Source organism: Micrasema longulum, unplaced genomic scaffold, assembly GCF_059751315.1.
Source record: "Micrasema longulum isolate JH-2025_06_02 unplaced genomic scaffold, ASM5975131v1 h1tg001037l, whole genome shotgun sequence".
Classification (NCBI taxonomy): Eukaryota; Metazoa; Arthropoda; class Insecta; order Trichoptera; family Brachycentridae; genus Micrasema; species Micrasema longulum.
Window position 1 is genome coordinate 67,865 of NW_028278225.1, and position 26,048 is coordinate 93,912.

The 26,048-nt window shown below is 32.5% G+C and overlaps 1 protein-coding gene across 1 annotated transcript in view; it reads left to right on the plus strand.

Moving 5' to 3' along the window:
- Window positions 1-26,048, plus strand: part of LOC148277420 (laminin subunit alpha-like) — an 83,671-nt gene that overhangs the window by 29,167 nt on the left and 28,456 nt on the right. Inside the window, exons 6-30 of the mRNA XM_088232906.1 lie at window positions 233-446; window positions 866-1,075; window positions 1,813-2,006; window positions 3,182-3,260; window positions 3,716-3,853; window positions 4,653-4,764; window positions 4,864-5,042; window positions 6,969-7,145; window positions 8,211-8,333; window positions 9,352-9,510; window positions 10,221-10,477; window positions 12,404-12,546; window positions 13,855-13,993; window positions 14,088-14,297; window positions 15,213-15,524; window positions 15,804-15,956; window positions 16,677-16,854; window positions 17,015-17,181; window positions 17,259-17,415; window positions 17,684-17,920; window positions 19,295-19,457; window positions 20,058-20,202; window positions 21,541-21,681; window positions 23,631-24,109; window positions 25,783-26,011. Coding sequence (XP_088089032.1) covers window positions 233-446; window positions 866-1,075; window positions 1,813-2,006; window positions 3,182-3,260; window positions 3,716-3,853; window positions 4,653-4,764; window positions 4,864-5,042; window positions 6,969-7,145; window positions 8,211-8,333; window positions 9,352-9,510; window positions 10,221-10,477; window positions 12,404-12,546; window positions 13,855-13,993; window positions 14,088-14,297; window positions 15,213-15,524; window positions 15,804-15,956; window positions 16,677-16,854; window positions 17,015-17,181; window positions 17,259-17,415; window positions 17,684-17,920; window positions 19,295-19,457; window positions 20,058-20,202; window positions 21,541-21,681; window positions 23,631-24,109; window positions 25,783-26,011 — 4,695 coding nt within the window. The remainder of the gene's footprint in view (window positions 1-232; window positions 447-865; window positions 1,076-1,812; window positions 2,007-3,181; window positions 3,261-3,715; window positions 3,854-4,652; window positions 4,765-4,863; window positions 5,043-6,968; window positions 7,146-8,210; window positions 8,334-9,351; window positions 9,511-10,220; window positions 10,478-12,403; window positions 12,547-13,854; window positions 13,994-14,087; window positions 14,298-15,212; window positions 15,525-15,803; window positions 15,957-16,676; window positions 16,855-17,014; window positions 17,182-17,258; window positions 17,416-17,683; window positions 17,921-19,294; window positions 19,458-20,057; window positions 20,203-21,540; window positions 21,682-23,630; window positions 24,110-25,782; window positions 26,012-26,048) is intronic.

A 26,048-nucleotide genomic window follows, 5' to 3' on the forward strand; every position in this document is an offset into this window, starting at 1 on the left:
AAACCTTTGTACACAAATATTTAATCAAATACCTACTCAAAACATGTTTTGCCAAGAATTAGCCACTTTAAAAAGTACCACTGAGTACAAGATGTTATAAAGTTATTTTTTATGAAGTTGATTCATCGGAATATCTAATTTCTTGATCAAAAACCCATTATTCATTTTTAGTCTTTCTTGGGATCTTTTGTCACATAGAACGCATGATTTTAATTTTCGCCTTGTATTTCAGTATTTCTATTCCATAAAAGACGTCAGCATAGGAGGTCGTTGTATGTGCAATGGACATGCTGAATCCTGCGATATCCCAGACCTTAAAAATCCAAACAAACTTCTGTGTAGATGCCAGCATCATACTTGTGGACCTCAGTGTGCCTATTGCTGTCCTGGTTTCGAACAGAAGGCGTGGAGACAATCTCAGCGGTCACAGCTATTTGTTTGTGAACGTGAGCACACATACTTATTTACTTTTTTTTAAACTTCTTTATGGGTAGCATACCGAAGATATATTTCAGGGTAAAAACGAAGCGTTACTGGTAATTAATATGGATTATAGAGAAACGATTATAAAATGGTGTGGCAATGGAAAGATTTGGCCAAGTGAGCCAAAAAAACAAGTGAAATTCAAATGTTTTAGAATACTCTAGAATTGTGCCTGTTGATTTAACAAAATACGTTTATGTAACCAATGCCTTTGGAGATTTTACATAATATGTGACAATTTATATAACATGCGGTAATGGTAACCTACCCAACCAGTTTTCATCTCCAAGCACATTTTTAAATGCTCCTTTTGAACAACTAATTCGCTCATTTCAATATATATTTACTTGTACTATTACTACAAATTTACTTCTATTTTTAGCTTGCAATTGCTTCGATCATTCCAATGAATGTAAATATGATGCCGATATTGATGACAAAAGGTTGTCTCTGGACATTCATGGAATGTACAAAGGTGGAGGCGTTTGCCAAAACTGTCAACATAATACAGAAGGAATTAACTGTAATAAGTGCAAATCTAAATTCTACAGGCCGCGAGGGAAACATTGGAACCAAACTGATGTCTGTGAACGTAAGTACCTAACTGTTTTAAATATGCTGAATGTCATTTAATTTTTAAAAATATATTATTTTAGTATTTTACTTCTGTAAACTATGTTTTTTTGAATTTAACAAGGGATCAACATTGGCATAATCGTTGCGCTGGCAATATCTGTACAGTGATTTTTCCTGTTTTAAGCTATTTTCAATTTCTCATTAAGATTACACAATTTTGTTCCAACAAAATGTACTTAAATATTTTTTCTAAATAAAATAACATATTTTTCTTTTTTATTATCATTCAAGAAGCATGTTTAAAAAAATACATGTTCAAAATGTTCATTGTTTAAATTATCTCCTATAATTTAAAAAACAAATATACTTAACAGATATTGCGGGTGCAATGATGATATGTTATTTTTATTGGAGTTACTAGCAATGTAAGATATTAATGAAGGTTTCCTTTTCCAGCCAATCAGAATCATTCCATTTCAAAGTACAACGATATCTCAAGTGTTTGAAATAATTACAAAATACTGGAATTTAAAACATTTCTCTCATTAACAATTATTGTTATGAAAAATGAAAGACAGTGTTTTTTTTTCTCAATGATTTCACTAGTTTTTGTTTGAAATTGCCTGATGATTTGCAATAATAGAGATTTTTTAGTAAATGCGATGACGTTTCTAGTCGATTGTGCAGTATTTCAGCGGTGATAATTGTAATAAGTACTTCTTATTGATTGGTTTTCATCTAAATTGGTTTCAGCTTGCAATTGTCAGTACTCCAACTCTACTGGTAACTGTGAAGAAGAGACTGGTCGATGTGAGTGTCGGAAGGAATTTTTGGAACCTTGGTGCGACCAATGCAGCTATGGTTATTATGATTTTCCTAATTGCAAACTCTGTCCATGCAATCTTAATGGAACGGAAGGAAATTACTGTGAACCGATACAGGGAACTGTAAGTAGACTCTAAGTGATCATAAATCTATCAATACATTATTATCATGGGACAGCTCTTGCCTTACTTCACATTAACATTACAAACATTCGGCAAAAGTGCAAAAAATACATTCTGAAATTTTGAGCGGAAATGTTGCATCCGCTATTATATACATTCTACTCTGAAGTTGCGTCTCAAAATAGAAACGAAGCCGATGGATCAAAAGGCATCATCTCTTGGTGCACATGGATCATATTTACTAGGAATTACCTGAAAAGATGTGGCTAACATGTTTTTGGTTACCAGGACCCCTCGGACATCAGTAGTCGCTTTCATCTCGTGAACAATAATACAATATGTGAAAAAAGTGCTTTATTTATTTGTTTCTTTATTGTTTACTTTTTATCATGAATACTTGACTAACTTACTACTCTGCTAATGGTTATTTTTTATTTTAATCATTCATAAACTCTCAAATTATATCAAACTTAAAATTCGGAAATAGTGTTTAGAATTTCAACCGTCTATGAGCTCTGTAGCTGCAGGATGTGTTGTAATCCAGCTCTTCTTAGTAAACTTGGATATAATTAGAAAAACCAAATTTCAATTTTTAAATAAAATGGAGGCTAAGCTTCATACCGTCCATGCGCTCTGTAGCTGCAAGACATGATGTGATCTAGCTCCTATTATTATCTATTATTAAATTAAATTATAATTGAAAATGAGGAACTTGAATCCCAACTGTTAATATGCTATGTAGCTGCAAAACGTGTTGGGATTTTTTTGTTCAGCGCCCTTGAGGTGATTTTCACAAAAATGGCGCTATATAAATTATTCATAATAATAACATTGCCCAAGCATTCTTTACCTGGAAACTGAGACTCCAAATCGTGCCTATGAGCCATTGGAGTAATTACATCCACCAAAAATATTAAAATAAAATAAAAAATACTGTCAAATAATGATTATCCAATAATTTGCTAAAACTTAGCAAATACGAATCACCTCATTGGAGTTGATATATATTCAGAGTTTTATATGTGTATAATATTTAGTGAAAGATTTGTTTTAAAATTATGTTTATACAAATAGGTATTTTTTTTTTAATCTACATTATTTTACAAGTGTAAAAGAATAATTGGTGATACCTACAACTTTTTTTATAGAAGCATAACAATATTATTTTTTCACAGTGCCCGTGTAAGAACAACTATGCAGGTATTCACTGTGAACAGTGTTCAAATGGATTCTTCAACTTCCCATCATGTGAAGGTAAATTTAATTATAAAGTATACTCAATTGTTTATACGTATAGTTATACATTTGTAATTAATAATTTAATTATTGTCACGTAGATACGTGATTTTCTTTTTAAAAGTTTGGTTCTTATTTCACGAAATTCAATTATTGTGAATGGTACCTTATTGCTATATATACCATTTTACGTTTAAATAAAACTGTTCGTTTTCTACACGATTCAATTATTTATTGAGGTTAAACCCTTATTGAGGTTCAATTTCATTTAATTAGAGAAGGATAATTCATTAAACTTCTTATGCAGTTGAAATCAAGGAATACGTATTTTAAAAATGGAATGACGAGGGATTTATTATTATCGTATTTGTGGAAGTTCTTTTATACACAATTTATAAATACATGTGCACTATTATAACAACACAAGGTCCATTGTTCATTTGAATTAATATTTTTATTAAATACGTTTACAGAGTGCGCCTGCAATCCTATCGGATCGTTGATTACAGCATGCGATCAAGTCAGTGGAAATTGTACCTGCAAAAACAATTTCCGTGGAAGAACTTGTGATCGCTGTGAGGCTGGGTTTTACAACTATCCGGATTGCAAATGTAAGTTTTGAATTTTTCGATACTCAAAATACTTCCCCAGTGTTTTACATATTCATGTTTGCAAATACTACTTGAGAAATGCATATTAAGATGTTTTTAGTATTTCTGAAGGACAAGAAAAGATTGCAGAAATGGTATCTACCATCTAAATATTTATATGTACACCACCGGTGTCTAGTAATAAAAACAATTAAGTTTAAACATATGAAAGAAAATTTATTTTCTACTGTTTTTCATACAAAAGAAAAAATTTCCTCACAGTTTATATAAATAGCAGACTCATGATGGTAAACATCCTTCTTGACTATTGATTACAATGTCCATATTCAGGAAGTTCCACTCCCATCAATCTAAAGACTTCTTATGGGCATTCCTTTCCACATAATAAAATCTAATCAGCATAAGTTTATTGGTCATCAGCATTTCAATTTTTTTTATTTAACAACTATGGTGTATAAATACACGGTGTTTCAGGGCCAGACTATGAAACTTCAGAGGAATATTCCTAATGGTAAACTTTATAAAAATAGATTTTTTGGATTTTTTTTTAATGCTTTTTTTTCGCATTCACCTACAATACTTAAGGTCCCGGGTTCGATTCCCGGGAGGGAGGACATGAAATATTGATTTAGAGGGTGTTTTTCACTGCAATATTTCATTTTTCCTGGACTGGCACATAAAGCGTAAGAGTTATCACCTTACATTCATGAAACAGATGATTAATATACACTACATTTGATGTTTCACTGTGTGGGGATAGGGACATGATTATGTAACATATTTTATTGTATGTTTTCAGATTGCAATTGTGACTCGAGTGGTACCTTGGCTGATGTTTGTGACTCTGAATTTGGAACGTGTCTTTGCAAGGAAGGATTTGGTGGTCCTCGATGTGATCAATGTATTCCTGGGTAATTATTTATTTTTTATTACTGTGAAATATGAGAATTACTAGTAATGCTTTAATAGATTGAAAATCATTGTTCACATTACACATTTTTAATTTCTAGCTATTACAATGAGTTGAGGCTACGCGAACAAGTTTGTGTTGAATGCAAGTGTTCCATAGTTGGATCAAGAACCACCAGTTGTGATGCAGGAACTGGGAAATGTACCTGTCTTTACAACTTTGCCGGGAAACAGTGTGACCAATGTTCACCTGGATATTACAAGTATCCCGAATGTCTACGTAAGTACAAATATTTTCATTTTTTCTTCCAAATTACAGAAAACATACAAATATTTTTCTTTATAAAATTGATTTATTAACGGACTTATAAAATACAAATAAATAAAATTAAAGCTAAGACAAAAAATTAAATAATAATTACTACCTAAGACAAGATTTAGTTCTCTTCCTTAATAGAGATTCTCTTCCTTAATAGGGAAAGGAGGAGAGCCTCCTTTCCTCTTTCCTCTTTTCTTCCTTTTTCCGATTGAGTAACAGTTTTGATTTAAGGTAATTTATAAACATATATAACAATGTTTGATTATGTCCAAATGCTTGCAGACTGGCTGGGTGAATGTTACACAGTGTGTAAAGTGGCCACTTAAACCAGCCAATGACAGGTCATAAGCCCTGTAAATGCCTAGACTTCCAAATTTCTTCTCGAAAACTTTTTCCCTCTCTGTTTAAATAAATCTAAATATAAACATATATGTTTATTTCTATTTTTATATATCGAATATGCTTTGTAACCTGAATTATAAAAATAAAACTATTATTTTATTGGTTGGTTGGAAGAAATTGCCATTTGGCAATAAGCCCGCCAATGTACAAATAACAATATGTACAAAAAGTTAAATAAATAAAAAAATTTATAACGTTACCAGAAGTGCCTTTGAGGTAATTTATTCATAAATGGCACTATGTAAATTGTACATTATTATTATCAAACATATAATCATTTTATTTAATTCTATTTTTATGATTACATGAACGTAGCATTGTACATAAGTAAATACAGGGTTTACCAATAGGGACAGTAGGGTTTTTATAGCTCATGGCGGCCATATTTAAATTTCAAAATTTGACATCTGCTGTCGTTTTCAGTAAGGTTTGCCATTTCATCATGAATCGTTTAACATTGCCCCAGTGTTTGAAAATTGTTTATAAATTCTACCAAAATTTGAGAAGTTTTGTTGCTACTCAAAGAACATTTCATGAAGAAAATACTTCTCAGATGAGGCTCATTTTTGTTTGAAGGGCTACACCGAAATTGCCACTGTTGGTGTGAGGCAAACCCTCGAGTGATTGATGAGGCTGCATTACATCCAGAAAAACTCACTGTCTGGCATGAATTTTAGTATGGTGGCATCATCGGGACATATTTTTTCAAAAATGAGCACCGTTACTGTGAATGGTGAGCGCTATCGTGCCATGCTGTATGTTTTTTTCTTTCCCCAAATTGAAAAAATTCATGCAGACGATATTCATTTTCAATAAGACGGCGGACCTTGCCATACAGCAAACATTACGATGGCCTGAAAAATTTGGTGAAATGGTTCTTTCACTAAATGATCCTTACAACTAACCACCAAGCTCTTGTGATTTAACACCGCTAGACTATTTTCTTTGGGGCTATGTTAAATCACAGGTTTACACCAACAAACCCAGGACTCTTGATGAGCCTGAAGGCAACATTTGCCGCACCATAATTGCCATATCATCCGAAATGCTGCACAGTCATTGAAAATTGGCGTCACCGGATCAATCAGCGCAAGAGAAGCTGTGGTGGTCATTTAAACGATAGTTTGTTTAAATCATAAATGGCATACACGCACCATCTAATAAAACCATTCCGCAACTTTTTTTATATAATATCCTGTGTTTTATTTCAATTTTGAATTCTATCGTTCGATTTGGTAAACCCATGAACTGAAAAACTATTATTTGTTTCAACAGTAGAAATAACTAATGGTTTTCTTATTACTATTTTAAATTATTGTCTTGTCAGGTTATAATAATTCTGTGTCTGGTGATACAGCACATATCTGGATCAGATTTAAGGTTTCAAATCCCAGTATTTGCTTGCTTTAAACTGACGCTGCTTACTACTTATTATACGTAGCAAATAAAACGAATTAATTTAAAGTTGAACTGTGCCATTTTTAGCTTGCAGCTGCGATTCAATGGGTGCTATTGGAGTAACTTGTGATATTGATGGGCAGTGTCAGTGCAAAAAGAATTTTGACACTGCTCGATGCAACATGTGTAAAGATGGTTTCTACAACTTCCCTGCGTGCGAGGAATGTAACTGTGACCCAGCTGGAGTAGTCCAATTGTTTGCAGGTTGGTCCACAAACGCGTCAAACCATTTACTAATTTACAGTAGAATAAAATCAATATTGTCAATTATTAGATAATTAACAGATGTTAATTTTTAAGAATAAGAGAGTTGGTCAATGTGTCGTTATAGTACTTGTTAACAAAGATTTGGACGTAGTCAAAATATTTACGTCATGTGGTGTGGTCAGTGTATTTCTTGACCATGAATGAAGTACCGGTTTCAATTCCCGCAAAGATCAACATAAAATGTTTATTTAAGCAACCCCAATATTTCATCATCCCGGGCACCTGAAGCGTATTGTCTTCCTTTCATGTAACAAAAATAAAGATGCACCGCATTTGTACGGAACAATATTTACACCATTAGGTGCAGATAAGGAAATTATATTTGCTTATTTTATCAATTGATGGACATTCTCCATATATAAAGGTAAACCAGATATGTATATTACAAGTATGTTCAAAATTACAAATATATAAGAAAATAACATCAGAGCTCTGATAAAATATTAAACAACATCGAGACAAGATATTGACTATTTACTAAGTGTTTTATTCGGTCCACATAGAAGGGAGACCAGATCACAGAGACATATTCTAAGAGAAGGTGAACAATGAAGAAGTTCAGTGCTATGGAAGATTGCAAATAAAAAATGTTTTTTTTACACGCAATATCAATTAGAACATTCAATTGTAAGGCAAAGTTTCTTGAAAACCTATAAAAAAATTAATAAAAATTTACTACTTTTAACTACGTCACAATTTCTCAACAATCAACCAATGATAGAGTATTTGATTAGATTTTCGGGAAGCCAACTCACTAATCAACAGAACTCTCATACTTGAACTTGTGATGTCATAGGCGGAGTAATTTCAAAATTGAAAAACTTAAAAAAATCGTAGCGCTGATAATACGATACATAAAAATAAAAATAAAATTTTTTGGCATTGTTTGATAGTCTATTAATGATTTTTTTTTGTGAAAACACCGAACTTCTTCATTGAGCAATAAAGGGTTTCCATATTCTATTTTCAAAACACTAATTTGATTTGAAAACTTTTCTCTAGGATGTGCTTCGGTACCTGAAGGAGAGTTATGCAAATGTAAGGAAAGAGTGCAGGGAAGAATTTGTGACGACTGCCGACCTCTATTTTGGGATCTGCAACAAAACAATCCCTTGGGTTGTGTCGGTGAGTATTTTTATTTCGGTTTTTATTCATCTTTACTTATTTCCTTTTTCTTTCTTTTTTATAATTTACATATCAGTGAAATAGTTCCGATTATATTTTGTGTCAATGACTATAACATTTTATGTACTTCTCAACCAAATATTGTAAGAGCCCTCTGGGCGTTTATTAAATAAATATATTTCAACACCATCATTATAATATGTAATACCATCTAATTCTCAGTATTATTCTCATTCCATTATCAAAACGTATACGTATTTACTTGTTGAAATAGTTTCGAAATCACTTTTTTATTTTAAATTGACTTATTAATGCAGTTTTGTTAACAATATTATAGACTATTAAATGAAAAAATAAACAAAAGATGAAAATGAATAGTCAATGAGATATTCGCTCTTGAAATGTCCCTGAAAAAAAAGCTTAAGTCTTGCTAAATATGTTTTAATGCAAAGTCACTATCGTTTAAAGAAAAGCCCAAGAATCAGATCATCTCTTTTTGATATAATAATTGAGGCTGGTACATCCACTTTCAGATCGAGGACAACTTTTTTATCATTGTTTTATAAGAAATCATTTTCCAAACCAACCCATTTGTGAATTACGAATTGAATAAGAAAATTCCAAATGGATATCTCCTAGAAGCCATTATAATAGTTCCTGGGAAACAACAGTTGTGATGGAGAATAAAAAATGGCATAGTACTGAAGATTTTGACGCTGATATGTATTGGAGAATTCATCTTGCATAACCAAATATATGACAATACTTTAACAGTCACAAAATAAAAATATAAAGATACGAAATATGTGTATTTTTTGGTTTGAATTTATGTATAGAAAACATATATATCTAAAAACCTGAGTATTTTTCAATTGTCTAAAATATTTTTGTAAAAAAATGTTAGGTCGTTAGCTTTAAAAATGAGATGGAGAACGTATTTTCAATGTCTTACATCTCTTTTTCCCTGTGGTCTTCATATTTTAAAGATCTTTTCTAAATTTTAATAATCTGCTTTTAGATTGTGATTGCTTTGTTCCCGGAACACAGGGCGGTATAGGAGTGTGCGACACGAAGTCTGGATTATGCGCATGCAAATATTCAGTTGGAGAAAGAAGCTGTAGACAGTGTAAAGATGGATCATACAATCTAACGGAGGCAAATCTTTTTGGATGTATTGGTAAGTATATTATTATGTGTGCATCAAATGTTTAGTTATCTACCTATATTGCTTTTAAATGTCTAATACTGAGTTATTTACAACTCATTGAAAATGGCCCTAAAAATTTAAATATTTGCGTAAATTATAAGAATGCAAATATTTATTTTTCTTTAAAAAAAAAATGTTCTTGAGCATTTATCTTCGAAAAAGTTTTGATTAGCAGTAAATTAATTTTTTAATGAACATGGATTGTTTGAGCATCATAAAAAATGAAGTAAATGTACAATATACAATTAATACAAAATTCATCATTGAGGCAAAAGAAAATAAAAACTTCTCCTCCCTTTGCTGTTATGCAGAGACCAATTGAAGCGTACCATGTATTAAGGATGAATGTCAATTTTTATGTTTTAAACTAATAATGACATCTGATGGCAGTTCACATGATATACATTTCTGAATCAAATTCAACGTAAAGGCTCGACTTTCCAAGATAATTGAACAAGAAAAAAATGCATACTTCGTGGATATTAGTTAAATTCTGGAAATAAAGCGATAATTTAATATCAATGAAAGCCACTTTAGATGGTATCAAACAGTATAGGATATTTGTTAGCAGGTTCCTTTATATTTATAAGTTTATTGAAATGTCCAAGAGGTTTGAAAACGTTTTATCTCAAAACTTCCTTTCTTTAATGTAATTTTAATTTATTTTTGGTATAATGCAGATTGTGGGTGCGACGTTGGTGGATCTGTCAATAATATATGCGATAAGGAATCTGGTCAATGCACTTGTAAGCCACGCTTAGATGGACTGAGATGTGATGAACCTCTCCAGACTCACTATTTCCCAACTCTACATCAGTATCAATATGAAGTAGAAGACGCCCTGAATCCATCCGGCAATCCAGTCCAATATGATTACTCTGAATCTAATTTCCCGGGATTCTCGTGGAAAGGATATGCGGTCTTCTCAAATATTCGGGTATTTATAAATTTTAATTCAAGATCAATTTATTTTTGTAATCAATTTTAAAACACCCAGAAAATTCTCTCAGCTCTTAAATTGTTACATGTTATTATTATGATTCATCTAAAAATTTTTTTTTTTTAAATACTTATATAGAGATTTTCATTTTGCTAATCTGTATCTAATGGTGCATTACTCTATGCGTAAGGAAATCAAAATAAACTGCACAGGTACACCAATCGCAGTGTATATTGATAATTTTTTTTTCACATGATTTAATTTTACTTAATTTTACTTAATTTTACTTTACTTTAATTTTACTTAAATTTGATTTATTTAAATTCTAAATAATATGGTTGATTCGCCGTATCTTTTACAAAATATTGGTTTCCGTTTCCCTCTTCGCTATACCAGATTAAATTCACTTTTTCATATACCAACTTGTAAAAACAATTATACCTCGAATTCATTGATTAGACGTACCTGTAGAAATTATAATGGACTCAGTATTGATGTGGGCATTTTTAACTGCGCGTTGCGTTTATACAGAAAATTTCTTCATGGGGTCGATTATTTGGGATAGTTGCTGAATGTGCTGCATCTTGAGTGGTTTATGCTATGTATATGTGCCGCATGTAATGTATATGTTTGTGTATGTTTTATATGTGCGTTCATGTGTGTGTGTGTGGATGGCTCAAAGTGTGCATTCGGTATTTTTATTTATTACCAACGATAAGGTCCATGGAAAACGCAAATGTTAACAATTATTCTCTTCTCACTTGAATTTCTTATTTATTTATTTTTTCGTCACATTTAATGTTTACATCTTTTGTATAGTTTATGAAAACTGAATTGTCTTTTTATGTTAAAAAAATGTGGTTTTTAATACTTATTATGTATGACTGTATGTTTTCTGAATAAAATAAAATAAAATACAAGATAATCAGCCTTATGCTTCGGGTGCCTGTCCTGGGACTTTAAAATATGCAGTGTAAGAACGCCTTTTCAAATAAATATTTCATGTCAACCATGTCGGAATTTAAACTTAAGATTTTTTGCTACTTGCGTAGTAGGCAAACACTGTAACCAATAGACAACGTCACTGAAAAATATTAAAAATAATAATGATGCACATAATATGGAATAAAACCCCAGATTCTTCTTATTAATTTGGTACACTCTATTAAACAGTCCCGCTCTTATTGATTGCCGGTATGTACGTAATGGCTTCCTAAATAATAGTACAGACATTAAAATTCTAATCGAGTACCCAAAAGTCATGGGTTCAATTCGTAGCTTTACAAACATAAAATATTTGTTTGAATTGTTTTTTTTTTATTGAACATTTCACAATTTTCCTGGATTTATGGCCTATCATGTTAAAACAAAGGGATAATTTTACAATGAAGAACTTCAGCCCTACAGGAAATTGGAAACATAAAATATTTTCTTACGCACAGTTAAAATTAGAGCATTAAATTGTACTGCAAAGTTTCTTGAAAATGTACAAAAAAAATATTTTAATCAACTTCTTTGAACAACATCACTAGTTCATATGAATCAACCAATGATAAGAGAGCTGTAAAAGATATCCAGGTTACTTACCGCTAACCGACCAATCGATAGAACTGACCGAGAAGATCCGGAAGAGAACTTGAGGCATCACATGCGCAGTAATTTCAGAAATATAAAACTTTAAAAAATCATAGTGCTGATAATACGATATATAATATAACAATTATAAAAAAAATTTGCTTAGTTTAATAGTCCATTAACAAATAAATAAAAAAAACCACTGAACTTCCTCATTGGAGTTTTGACCCTTTACCCAACGCATAAATAACATAAATTATGTATACACCTACCGACATTTAGCAAAAGTCAATGCTGTTCAACCCTTTATTACCTACTTTAATAATGAATTTTTCTTCTTTCTTACAGAATGAAATCAATCAAGATATTTACATTCTAAAGTCGTCATTATATCGTATGGTCTTGCGATATGTCAATCCAAATCGGGATCCAATTATTGGAAAAGTGACTATCACACCTGCGGTCGAGAATTTAAATGAGATCGAGCAAAAGTAAGTGATACTAATAAAAATAATTAATCAAAGTATTTAAATACTGGTGGATAACCTCCCAGTGAAGGTAAATAGAAGTCTAGGCATTTACAAGGCTTATGACTATCATCGACTAGTTTGAATAATTACTTTACACAGTCTGTTATGTTCACATGACAGGTCATAAACGCTGCAAGCACTAAGATTTCCATTTTCCCTTTTTAACTCTTGCGTGGCTGTTATGTAACAAGAGTCTATAAAGGAGACAATACTTGATACATCTCTCTTATTTATTTAAATGATGAAGTTGTATTTTTTGTAATCTTCCAATGGAAATTTTCACATCGCATTTGGAAAATAAAATTTGTATAAATATGTTGGATTTTAATCCAAAAATATGTTCATTCTTACCATGCGAAGAATAATTATAAGAATAGGTCACAATAAAACGATTTTACTGTATAAGAAAGAGCATGAGAATAAAACTTATCAAAAGAAAAACAGAGACGCTGTTCTGTGGCTGATGTTTCTGTAAAAAAGACAAAAACAAACGAAAAAATTCATTCAATCAGTCGGTTATTGGCAGTAATTTATATAACCGGCGTAATTATTATTTTTTTGCTATAACAGGCTTAAATTATAATATGTTTTTTATATAAAAGGAATCATTTAACAGTATATCTCTGTTTTTTTTCTTCTTCAAATGTCTTAACTGCAGAATATTTTAATATAAAAGAATTTTGTAGCACAACTGTAACTAGAGATTAAGATTAAGACTTAAAAAAGTTTTTTTTCCTCAGTTGAAATATTGTTCAATCTTGATGAAATCCTTTGAGGGTTAAACAAAGATTTTTAACTGTCTGCCGAGGTTCTTTTAAACTTGTATACTCTCATTTTATAGGAGGTATTCTCGAGTATAGATGAAACTCAACACAGGGCTCTTGGCCTCATAGAGTTAGGGATATGATATAATTTTTTTGTAATATTTATCTTTTTATTTATTTATTTATTTTTGCACCACAACAGGCAAGGAGGCCCAATTACAGTGGTGAACTACATCACAGAACACCCAGGCTTGAGAAAAATCTCATTTTTAATTTTTGTGTTCTCATTGGGAATCAAACCCGGAACCTTTCATGTGTGAGTCAAGCGTCTTGACTACTACACCACGGAGGCCGCCTATAATGAATAAATAAATATAAAAAAATGCTGTAAAATAAAAAATATATATATATCTATATAAGACGTTATTAGCCTTCAATCAATGGGGTTGACTTTTTTTTTTTAATACATTTTACAAATTTTGTAATAGTTTTTACACTCTTTAAGGTTTGACGTTTTACTAAAGCCTACCACATCACCCCAATTCGTAACTGTTTCTGGTCCACAAGGAACTATTCCATCTCCCATGGTGATGAACCCCGGATACTGGATGGTTACTATTAAAATAGGAAAAACTTTGTACTTGGTGAGTGAAAGTTTACAAACTAAAAGTGAAATGATTTATCTTTACCTAAATATGCATATAGAAAATTACGCTTGTATTTTTCTTTTTCTTTTAGGATTACTTTGCGCTTGTTCCTGCAGCGTATTACGAAGCTACTATTTTAACACGAAAGGTTGATTCTGTTTGTTCAGTCGGAGATAAAGAACTATGCCGACACTTTGGATACCCTAATATATCTTCATTTGATTACGTTCGAGGCGCTGGTGGCTTTACGTCTAGAAATGGAGTCAGAGACCCGATCTACCAATATATAGATTACCGTCAGGTTTGTACTGTTATATCGTTTATCCTATTTGTGTCCGGAGGGAGTGAATAATACAGTTCTGTGTGTGAATACTCATCAATCATTGATTGATGAGTATTTTTGACTCGACAAGTACTCTCAAAATCGAGATGAGAATAGTCCGCCATGTGGTGTAGTGGCGCACGTACAATGTTTTAAAACTGTGGGTAACATTATTGTATTATTTTTACATTTTGTAATGTTTTTGTCTGTATATAATGTTTTCTATATTTCTTCTCATTTATAAAAAAAATGTTTTGTTAATTATCCTCGGCACGGGTTACTCCAGTGAGAACACATTATTTTTTTGTGTACTAGGTGTTGACATAAGTTATGCCCATTTTTTTACAAATTTAAAAATGAGGACCAAAAGTAAAAATATATGGTGAATGTTATGTCATTCAAGAGAAAATTTTCTGCTCTGCAAGGTAATGTGTTTACAAAAGCAAAAAGAACATAAAAATATTACATTTATTATTTTATTACAAGCCTTCAGAATGGAATGTCAAGTAGACGAAGGTGAGAATTATCCACACTTTTTTCTGTTCATCTTCAATTGAGGGAATAAAGCTGCCAAAGCCGCTCGCAATATTTGCGCAGTGTACTGTGAAGATGCTATGAATTATCAACTAATTTGTTGTATTTTTTTGTGTCCCCTTGTTCTCTTCATTTGGTAAAAAACGGACACGAGCTATGTATATTACACCCGATTTTTTAAACTGAAAATAAATAAATGTATGCATGTATAGAGATGCGCCTACTGATGTACTGCAATGTAAGCTATTCGGCAGGACTAAAATGTAATTTTTAACTGTTTTATTCTCAATATAATTAAGTATTATATACAAAAAAATTGGGTTAAAAACTATTTTATTATTATTTTTCATGTTTTTTCAGCAACTTAAAGAATTAAAAGAGACTGAAATTCCACTGGTGGATAAAATGCAAGATGAATTACTGTTGGATTTGACTGTAGCGAAGGCCGGGCCTCATGTGATGTTGATTGAATATGTTACTCCTGTTGAGAAAAAATACCAGAGTGGGGGTACAATTACAATTACTGCAAGGGGAAGTGCATCCCAAGAATACTCTAAAGTTCATTTGAACAGTTGTCCATACACATTTGCTTGTCGTCAAGTTCTTACAGATGAAAGTTCCAGAGTTCAAATTTTTAACATTCAAGACAACAATGTTGGACTTACTCTGAAGGTGAGTAGTTTTTTCTTTGCCTATGCAATTAGATATTCAATATCCTACGAACCTTCTCCTATCAGGTCTAATATTCATGTGAAAACTAAATTAATTTTAAAAGCCAAAAATTAAAATTGAATTTCATTATTTAAAACTAACAAAACTTACTCTTCAGAAGTGAAATTTGTAAGAATATAAAAAATAAAAAAACTATTTCTACACACATATTTGCATTACGTTATCTTTTATATGTCACCTTTATGTCTAGAAAATATTTAGAATTAATTTATTTTGCAGGGCGACAATAATACAAGTGTGGGAATAAAATCCATTGTGGTAATACCTTATAACCAATGGCATTTAGATTTCATTAAACCCCAATCAATTTGTGTGCGAAAGAATGGGATGTGCGTTCAGGCTGAGTTTCCACCAGCTCCAGATTCTAAAAAGGTAAAACTGATTCATTTAACTCCATTTATTTTTGACTCGCAACTAAAGCTAATAAAATTCTTTCATAAAATCACAGGTTTCACTTTCATCCAGTTCTTTGAAACAATATTTTCCACATGCCAAAGCAACTATAAAAAATGCGTTTATCTAGAAGTGGCATTTTAAATGTTGTCTCTAAATTTCGCATCCCTAAGACTTACTAGTAAAAAGTTTAATTTTATACCTAAGTAATCAGAAACATTTGTCTTGACAACAGCACTGTTGATCTAAAAATGGTATTATAAATGTTTATGCTAAATTTCACATCGCTACGACTTACCATTAAAAAGTTCAATTTTATACCAAAGGAGTCAGAGAAAAATTTGCTTGAAAACAGCACAGTTGATCTAGAAATGGCATTTTAAATATTGCTTCTAAATTTAACATCTTTGTGACATGCCGATAATGAGTTGAGTTTTTTACGTAAGATCAACGGACAAAACTCAGCGAATTAGTTAAATTGATATTTATTGGTTTACATAACTAAGTGGATTAATATATCATCCTTATATTTATTTTTGTAGATGGTGTTCAGTGCTAAATAATCTCCTGACATCACTGTGATCTTTGTAGATCTATTGTGACAGGAACCTTATGTTCAATTGAATTTTTTTTGTTATATTAAACTTCCGTCGAGATATTTTACCAACTAATTTTAATGTTTATAATTGTAATTTTTAGGTTGAATTTGAATCTGGTCCCGAAACAGTTGCAAAGATTCGTCCTGCAAATATCTATGATAACTCAACTGATTTGATTTACCTAAATGCTGACAATTCACATGTAGATATTACCTCAAAAGTTCCTTTCCCGGGGCAATACGTGTTTATTGTGCAGTACTACCAGCCGGATTACCCCGGTAAGAAAAATGACAATTTCATACTCTTAGCAAGTAAAATATTAAATGATTATGCCTCTTCATTACAGACACCAGGGTTGGCATTTTGCAATACCATTTAAGCAACACATTGTAAAAATTAACGACAATTTTCATGATGTTTTAAAAATATTTGTTTTAGAATTTGATTTGGATGTTCTAATTCAAAATGGACAAATGTATGAAGCCACTTTACCAATCAAACACTGTCCATCTAATGCTGGTTGTAGGTCAGTGATCAAAATGCCCGAAGGAACAAATCGCTTTTCGTTAACAGAAAACTTTTTGCTGACTGTCAGCCTCGGCAAGGTTTGTTCATGAAAACAACTATTAAGTTGCCTACTAATAATTTCTATCTTACTTAATATTTTCTTCTTGATTTGTAGGAGCCTATAACTAAGGCAGTTTGGTTTGACTATTTAATGGTGGTACCTGCAGAGTATTATGCTGATTCAAGTTTAACTGAAAACCAACTGGATCAAACAAGAGAGTTTATATCCACATGTGGTACCAATCACTTCTTTGTTGATGTTTCAGATGATGGTAAGTTTAAATATTTCTTATTCAACCAATATTCTGTAACCTTCATTATTTGTTTTTGCTCCATTTTCCTTTGTTTTTATAGTGATTGTTATAAGCATCTAAGTGCCTGTATTCGCATTGTATCCATGATAAAGCCAACTGAAGCGTCGATAAACATAAAAAAATAATTAAAATAGGAAATTTTAATTTTATTTTTATTGATGTAGTAACTTTGAAGACATGTAATTCTAGGATAAAAAGAGTAATTTTGTTTTGTTTTGTTGGTTAGGTTTCTGTCGCGCCGCCGTATTCTCCTTGACTTCAGATTACAACAATGGTGCTCTACCATGTGGCTGTGACTACAGGGGATCCTTGTCCTTTGAATGCGAACCATTTGGGGGCCAATGCCAGTGTAGGGATAATGTGATTGGAAGAATGTGTGATGCTTGCAAGAGAGGTTACTACGGGTTCCCTGAATGTAAACCATGCGGTTGTCCATCTACTGCTCATTGCAAAGTCGACACAGGTAAATTTACTTTTATGCACAGTAGTTTGTTCCACTTACCACCTTTTTTTCAACAATAATACATGTCTACTGCAATATGTAATGTATCAACTCGACATGAGCTCCCATGTACAAGGTCACAGTGGCGAGTGGCCATTTTTTTACAGGTAATTGTTTTCGCTCCATTTTCCTTTATTTTTATGTAAAAATTGTTTATTTGTACCTGCATATAAGTACATAATGTACATAATATAATTATAAATGGCTATTTTTTATGAGGTTCTGTGAAAATCTACTCAAAAATAATTATTATTAACTTTGCGATAAACATAGCTTTATTTTACACTATTTTTATACAACACTTGTACAAAAGTTTGTTAAAAAATACCACAATGACATTCAGCAGAAATGTCAACACTGAGCACTCGCAGATTCTTTTTAAAATAAATAATGCCAAAAACGGCTACTTCGAATGCCACATGTCCTATGTGATACATAATATGTCAACGGTATCCTATCACAGAAAAATAGTCCTTCAGAAATAATGTTTGAAATACTAGTTTCCAAATAGATAATCTTTAAATAATATTTGTAATCTGCAAGCTTGTTTTAGTACTAAAAGACCGCAACTGGGGTAAAGATGTAAAATAAAATGTACTTTTTTATATGGAGTAATAAGCTGAGGTAATCGGCTAGTTTCATAGTTCACTGAGAACGGGGTGGGCATGCTTTATAGATATATTTTTTTATAAGAACATATAAACGGTTGTGGTGATTTATATTAAATAACAATTGTTTTATTTATTTTCCCATAAACATAGTTACTATAAAACATAATTATGGAAAGTCAAATATAATAGTAAGCTGTGCATAATCGCTTACTTGGACGATTCACCCCTGCAAGGTCATCACTAGAAGCTCTATAGTCACCAATTCCACCTTAACCCCCAAAGCTTGCCAAACATGATTGTCAAATCCACTACAGTGAACTAATTTGAAAACCGCTTGATAGTTTTCTAATAAGATGCTTTTTAGATAAGCAGATGTGGGGAGGGGGATGACAATCATAGGCAAACAGCATGTAATCCAGGATCTAGTGCATGTTTTGTTTTAATAATAATAAAAATAAACCAAGGATAATTTTAGCTCAAAATATTGGATGTTTCAACATAGGCAGGATGGTGAATGTTACATTGTATAAAGTAATCACTTAAACCGCTGAATGCCAGATCATAAGCCTTGTAAATGCCTGGACTTCCATTTTCCCTTCTCAAAGAGGTTCTCCATCTTTGTAGAAATACCTATCAATAATAATTTGTTTAAATAGTTGACCACAATTGCTTCAAATATAAAATATGTCATAGTACTTTTTAACAATTATCAAATTGATTTTAGGTGAATGCATATGTCCAAAGAGAGTCACAGGAGAAAAATGTGACCAGTGTAAACCGTATACATATGGATTTAATCCCATTATCGGTTGTGAAGATTGTAGCTGTGAACCACTTGGAGTCATTAATGATCAATTGCAATGTGATTTGTTAACTGGAGAATGCAGGTTTGTCAACTTTTATAATTATTATTACGGTACAAATATGTAAACCAATCAATCAATTCCGTATTTGCTCTCCAATAGAGCATATGGTATTCACAAATTTCCTCCAGACCCCTGTCCAAACATTGCCGGGTTGGTTGAGGCAGCTGAGGTCTGCTGATGACTGCCTGTTAACCTCGAGGTCAGCTCAACATACCCACTGAGGTATAGGCCATATTAGATCTCCTTCTGTCTGATTTCTCTGCATTAACCTGCCTTCCTTATGAGGCCACTTGTTACGTATACTAACCCATAGTTCTTTATTTGAAACCTCAGTTTGTAATACAAAATTTGTTCCACAAAAAATTAAAAAATGACCTTTCAAAATCAATTATAGAAAAATCTTGAGAAAAGAAATCGAGTGGGGATTTGCTGTCATATTCAACACTAGCTATTCTAAAGCCAAAATCTTGAGAAAAGAAATCGAGTGAGGATTTGTTGTCGTATTTAACTACCATGACTAAAGTCCTAGGTTAAATTTGTTTTATTGTTCTCTGGACTAACACCTCAAGCGTATGAATGAGATAAGCTGCATTTATGATGATGGTTATGTATTCGTTTTAGGTGTAAACCGAATATCCATGGACGCACGTGTAATCACTGTGTCCCCGGACACTATGATTTCCCCTATTGCGTACGGTGTGACTGCGACACTAATGGAACCTTAGCTGACATATGCGACGAAGAAACAGCTGCTTGCAACTGCAAGGTACATATTTATTTAATACTCATTTATACATAGCAGAGAGATGTAAGTCATTAAATAATGTTTAAGTTCAGTTTAGTTTAGTATATTCTTTGCATAGGATTCATCGAATCACATAATATAGACGTCAATAAATTACTAATATATAATACAATTCAACAATTTGTAAATTAAATCTAACAAACAAATAAATTCAAATCAACAAACTTAAATCAATAAACACAAATCTAATGCCAAGCAGTTTTGTCCTGCAAATATTCTTCTACTCTATAGTAGCTCTTTTCAAACAGCCTGTGCTTGACAAAATTTTCAAACTTTTTTGTTGGCAATGACCGAATTTCAAGAGGTACCTTGTTGTAAAATAGTATGCAGCAGTTTGAGGCAAAAGGATGATTATTTTTTTGCAGTCTGGTAGCAGGTACAACTAGCATATATTTATTTCTCGTGTTGAACCTATGGAAATCTCTATCCCGCTCAAAATCATCAATATTTTTATGTACATAGATCAAGTTTTCAGGTTTGATCACTCTCCCCATGTATGCAAACATTATTATAAGGTGATAGAAATTTGGCATTATTTGGCGGAACCAAGGGATGTCGGATTGGCATGGGAGGAGGCAAGAATGCTGGCTTCTAATGATGTCCACATGCTCCACTTTCTTAGAGACAGAAGAACTGGAGAACCTTAGAAATGTGGGAGTCTAGACATTTAAAGGGCTTATGACCTGTTATTAACTGGTTTAAGTCATCACTTAACACACCGTTTAATATTCACCATTCTGCCTAAGTTTGAACATCCGATTTTAATTATATTTTTTATTTTAATATTTGGGTTCTTATGACCTACCTGAATATTTAAATTTTGGTGGCCATTTTCAACGAGTTGTAAATAACTCACTATTAGAAAATGGGAATCAAGTTGTGGTAGAGCGGGGTGCGAACCTTGGACCATTGATTTGTGAGTCTTCGACACTAGCCACGGAACCACGAGATGATTCTTTTGTCTGCAAATATGTGGACATGCTCATGTTTTTTTTGTTTATTTATTTATTTACGGACATTATCCATTTGTACAATTCATAGGGTATTAATATTACAATATAAGAATAGTTAAAAACTTTAAAAACTAAGAAAAGAAGCATTGACAAACATAAGGGACATCGAGACAAGATCTGGACTAATTATTTAGGTCTCGTTTAAATCGTTAAACGTTAAACCAAAAAAGTCCAGATCTTGTCTCGAGTAAATATAGCTTTTAACTAATTTGATTTAGTGAACTGCTCAATTTTAATAGATTTCAACGACGTCTGCATGTTTTATAATTTTTTCTTCGATTTTTAGAGTAATGTATATGGACGATCATGTGAAGCGTGCAAAGATGGTCATTTTGATTTGCAAAATGATAATGACGGTGGATGTACCAAGTGTTTCTGCTTTGGAAAAACTACAAGGTGCAGCAGTGCAAATCTTTACTGGTCAGAGGTAAAGTTATATTCAATTAATTTACTTACTATTAGATTATGTTAAACTTAAATTTTAGTACTTTCCAATAATTTATTTGAAATTATGCAACATAACTTTCAAGAAAAATACGATTAATACTATCAATACTAATACTTTGACGAGGAAACAGTTCTGTGTGTAAAATAGACATGTGTTTTTGACTCAATGACTACTCTCAGATAAAAATCCTGAAAAGGGAAATCAAGTGAGTCACCCTCGCAGGGTAGTGGTTGACCTGGGTTGACTCGAGGTCCTGGGTTCGATTCCTGGGAGGGTCAACATGAAGTATTTGTTTATAAGGTGGTTTTACACTGCGATATTTCATTGTTCCTGGACTGGCGCCTAAGTGTAGGACTGCCACCTTACCTTCAACATTACCTTACCTTCGTGTAACAGGTGATCGAAATATGCTGCATTTTGTTTACAAATGCAATGCCTTTTGCACCACTGGATGCGGAAAGGGGAATGACGATGACGTTTTTTATTAACACATTTTATGCGAGCTTCATTACAATGTAACAAGTTTATGCAGCGGGAAGAAATCAGCAAAAAAAATAATAGTTACTACTTTTATAAAAATCGCGTTGGCTTTTAAAATATAAGTTATTTTTCAATGAAATGTTGAATACACTCTCTCAATATTCTGCTTATGATAATCAAATATGACATAAGTCAAATATATTTATATCATGACAAAAAATAAATAGGCATTTGCCTATTTATTTATTTATTTAAATACATAAAAATGCCCATTGGGCGTATATATAAATAAATAAATAAGTTTATTGTGCATTATTTGAGACATAAGTCCCAACTCCATGGGACTAGAAGTCCTGTGTTGAGACAAAAATTGTTGGAAATTGCAGAAATTGAAACTGAATGAGGAAGTTCAGTGGTTTTTATTTATTTTTGTATATTTTTATTGAAGTTTTTTTTTGACTTAGTTTAATAGTCGATTAACAAATAAAAACCACTGAACTTCCTCATTCAGTTTCAATTTCTGCAATTTTTAACAATTATTAAACTAAGCCAAAAAACTATTTTTTTAATTTTTATATATCGTACTCTTAGCGCTACGATTTTTTAAAGTTTTGTATTTCTGAAATAACTCCGCGTGTAACGTCAGAGGTTAATTTCCGCTTATTCTCATTCAGTTCTTCCCATTGGTCCAGAAGCGACAAGCAGACCGGAAATCTTCCATAGCTCTCAGATCATAGGTTGGTTCACATGAACCAGTGACGTCATTCAAAGTAGTGCGATTTTATTAAAATATTTTTTATTATTTTTTCTGTACATTTTCAAGAAACTAATTTCTATAATAAGTATCTAATTTCCGGAAGGGCTGAAGTTCCTCATTAGTTGACACAGACACATGAGTATATCATCACAAATATAGGATCAGAAACATTAAAAATATTTTTTAAAAAAAAACGTATATATGGTACATCAATATGGTAAACAGTAAACTTAAACATTTGCTATATTCGCATTTGCAGAACGATGAACAAACAACAATCAATATTATAAAAAATACAATTCGAAAATGACACCTTTCTGCTCACCAATCGTATAATAAAAATGTGTGAAAAAAGACGGACACAATTATTTATCATTCACTTAACAAATTATCTTACGCACAAACTCTCTTGTTTCTCATAAAAGCTGTGCAAGAGTATGAGTGCACGTAAATGAAACCATAACTTATCGTGCTGTTTATTGAAGTGTGTATGTAATTTAGAGCATTTTGAAGAATTGACATAAAATAATCTAGTAGATCTATCTTTCCCGCTGATAAACACCAGTCGGGCATGCGGGTAGAACTACCTTTCCTGTGTAAAGTGTGTTAATTACAAAGTTAATTAAGAGTTATTCTGGCTGAGCTTTAACTAACTTTGAACAAGTGTGTTAATCTGATGTTTTGTTAACAGGTTAGTTCGATGAATAACTGGTATCTGGTAAACATAGCTGTAACTCACAATATTTCCGTGACCTCATACACAGTTCCACCACAGAAGTTAAGTGATTCTGTAATCGGAGTAGACTTTAATATTGATGAATATGTTAACAAGACTGTTTACTTTGGAGCCCCACAAGAATTTTTAGGAAACAAGCTATCATCATACGGTGGAATGTTGCAGTACTCTATCTTATACACTGCAGGATTGTTTGGTAATGCCGTAAGCCAAGGAGATGTTATTTTGAAAGGCGCCGATATTTGGCTTATTCACTCTAGTATCGAACAGCCCCCGGCATCCATTACATGGAGAAACCAATTGGAACTAAGAGAAACGCAATTTATCACTGTGAGTGGCCATCCAGCTACGAGAGAACTTCTAATGACGGTATTAGAAAACTTACAAAGTGTCTACATCAGGGCTACTTATTGGCAATCAAGTGCAACAACCAGGTATGTTACCAAAAATTAGTTATTATTTCTTACGATCTATAACCCCCAAAGCTACCTATATATTGGATGCTAGCCCTTTCATCCAGGGAGTTTATTTAAATATATACGAATTTTAAGATTTTTTTACTCTCGTACCTACCGAAATTCAAAAGCGGCAAGTTTATTGTTTAATTACTGGGACCCCTAAGTACGTCTCTATTTTTTTTAAATTTTATTTTTTATATTTAGGAACTAAGTTAGTTTCATGAGTATGTATCATGTCCAAAATATGTTGAAAACACTTTCGTTGTGACAAACATTCGAAAAGATTTTTCTCAGTATAGGTAATAATGCATTTCTTCTTCTTCTTCATTCCCTTTCTGCACCTAATGGTGCATACGGCACTGCATTGGTACACCAATCGCAGCGTATCTTGATCATTTTTGTAACATGAAGGAAAGATGATCAGTCTTACGCTTCAGGTTCCAGTTCAGGGACTATGAAATATTCAAGTATTGAAACACCGTTTTATATAAATAATTTACATCAACCATGTCAGGAATCAAACCCGAGACCTCTTGCATGGCAGGCAAACGTGCACATTTTTATTTATTTTTTATATACCGTATTATCAGCGCTATGAGCTTTTAAAGTTTTGTATTTCTGAAATAACTCCGCATGTGACGTCAGAGGTTCTTCTCTGTTAGTTCTTCCGATTGGTTCATTTACGATAAGCAAACCGGATATCCTTTACAGCTCTCATATCATTGGTTGGTTCATATGAAATAGTGACGTCGTTCAAAGTAGTGCGTTTTTATTAAAATATTTTTTATTATTTTTTTCGTATATTTTCAAGAAACTTTGCAGTACAATTTAATGCTCTATTTTTTACCACGCGCAAGAAAACATTTCTTGTATCCAATGCCGTAGGGCTGAAGTTCCTCATTACAATAAAAATACAATAATTACAATGAAAAAAAAAACTATTTGTTTGTCAATTCTACTAATTTTTATTCAGCCATTCAAATAATATTGTTATATAATCAGCCCATGTTGGTCCACTGCAGGACATTGGACTCCCCCTGTCTCCTCCGCTCCTCCCGGTTTTGCGCTGTTCTCATCCATAGTATACGGCAAACCTCTGAATATCATCCGACCATCTCATTGGTAGGCGTCCTTGGGTTCTCAAATTCCTCAGTCTTCACTTGAGAACACGCTTTGTCCATCTGTCATCAGACATTTGAGCGACATGGCCTGCCCATTTCCACTTCAAACAACCAGTCCTTTCCACCACATCACGTACTTTGGTTTTACTGCAAATCCAATCGTTTTTCTTTCTATCTCTTCATGTTATTCCAAGTATAACGCGTTCTATACTTCTCTGTGCCACTTGCAATTTATAGAAGACCGCTCGATCAGAGTCATAGTCTCCGCGGCGTATGTAAGGACGGGTAGGACTCATTGGTCCTACCCGTAGGACCAATGAGTCTTTAAGGGGTTTGGAATAAAGCTTCTAAATGTGACATATCTTTCTTTCTACTTCACTGGTTTGATTATCACTGCTGACAGTGATTATGTTAATACAGGATTAAAAATAAAGAAATCATACTATGTTTTTGTTAAAAAAATATTGATGTATAGCTTTTGGGCAATTACAAGACGCGACTAATCCTTACATATTGTTATTTAACTAGACTCCAAGAGGTTAGCTTGCAAGTCGGGGTGAAGGATTGGATGGATGGATCGGAAGAGGCCACGTCTGTGGAAGATTGTCAATGTCCAGCAAACTACCAGGGTTACTCCTGCGAGGAGTGTGCTAAGGGATTCTATCGTGTGAATACTGGCCCACATGGAGGATTCTGTGTTCCCTGCCAGTGCAATAATCATGCTACATCCTGTGACGTTAATACTGGAGTTTGTCTGGTAAGTTAAACAAATTATGTGTGTACATGCAGAGTCA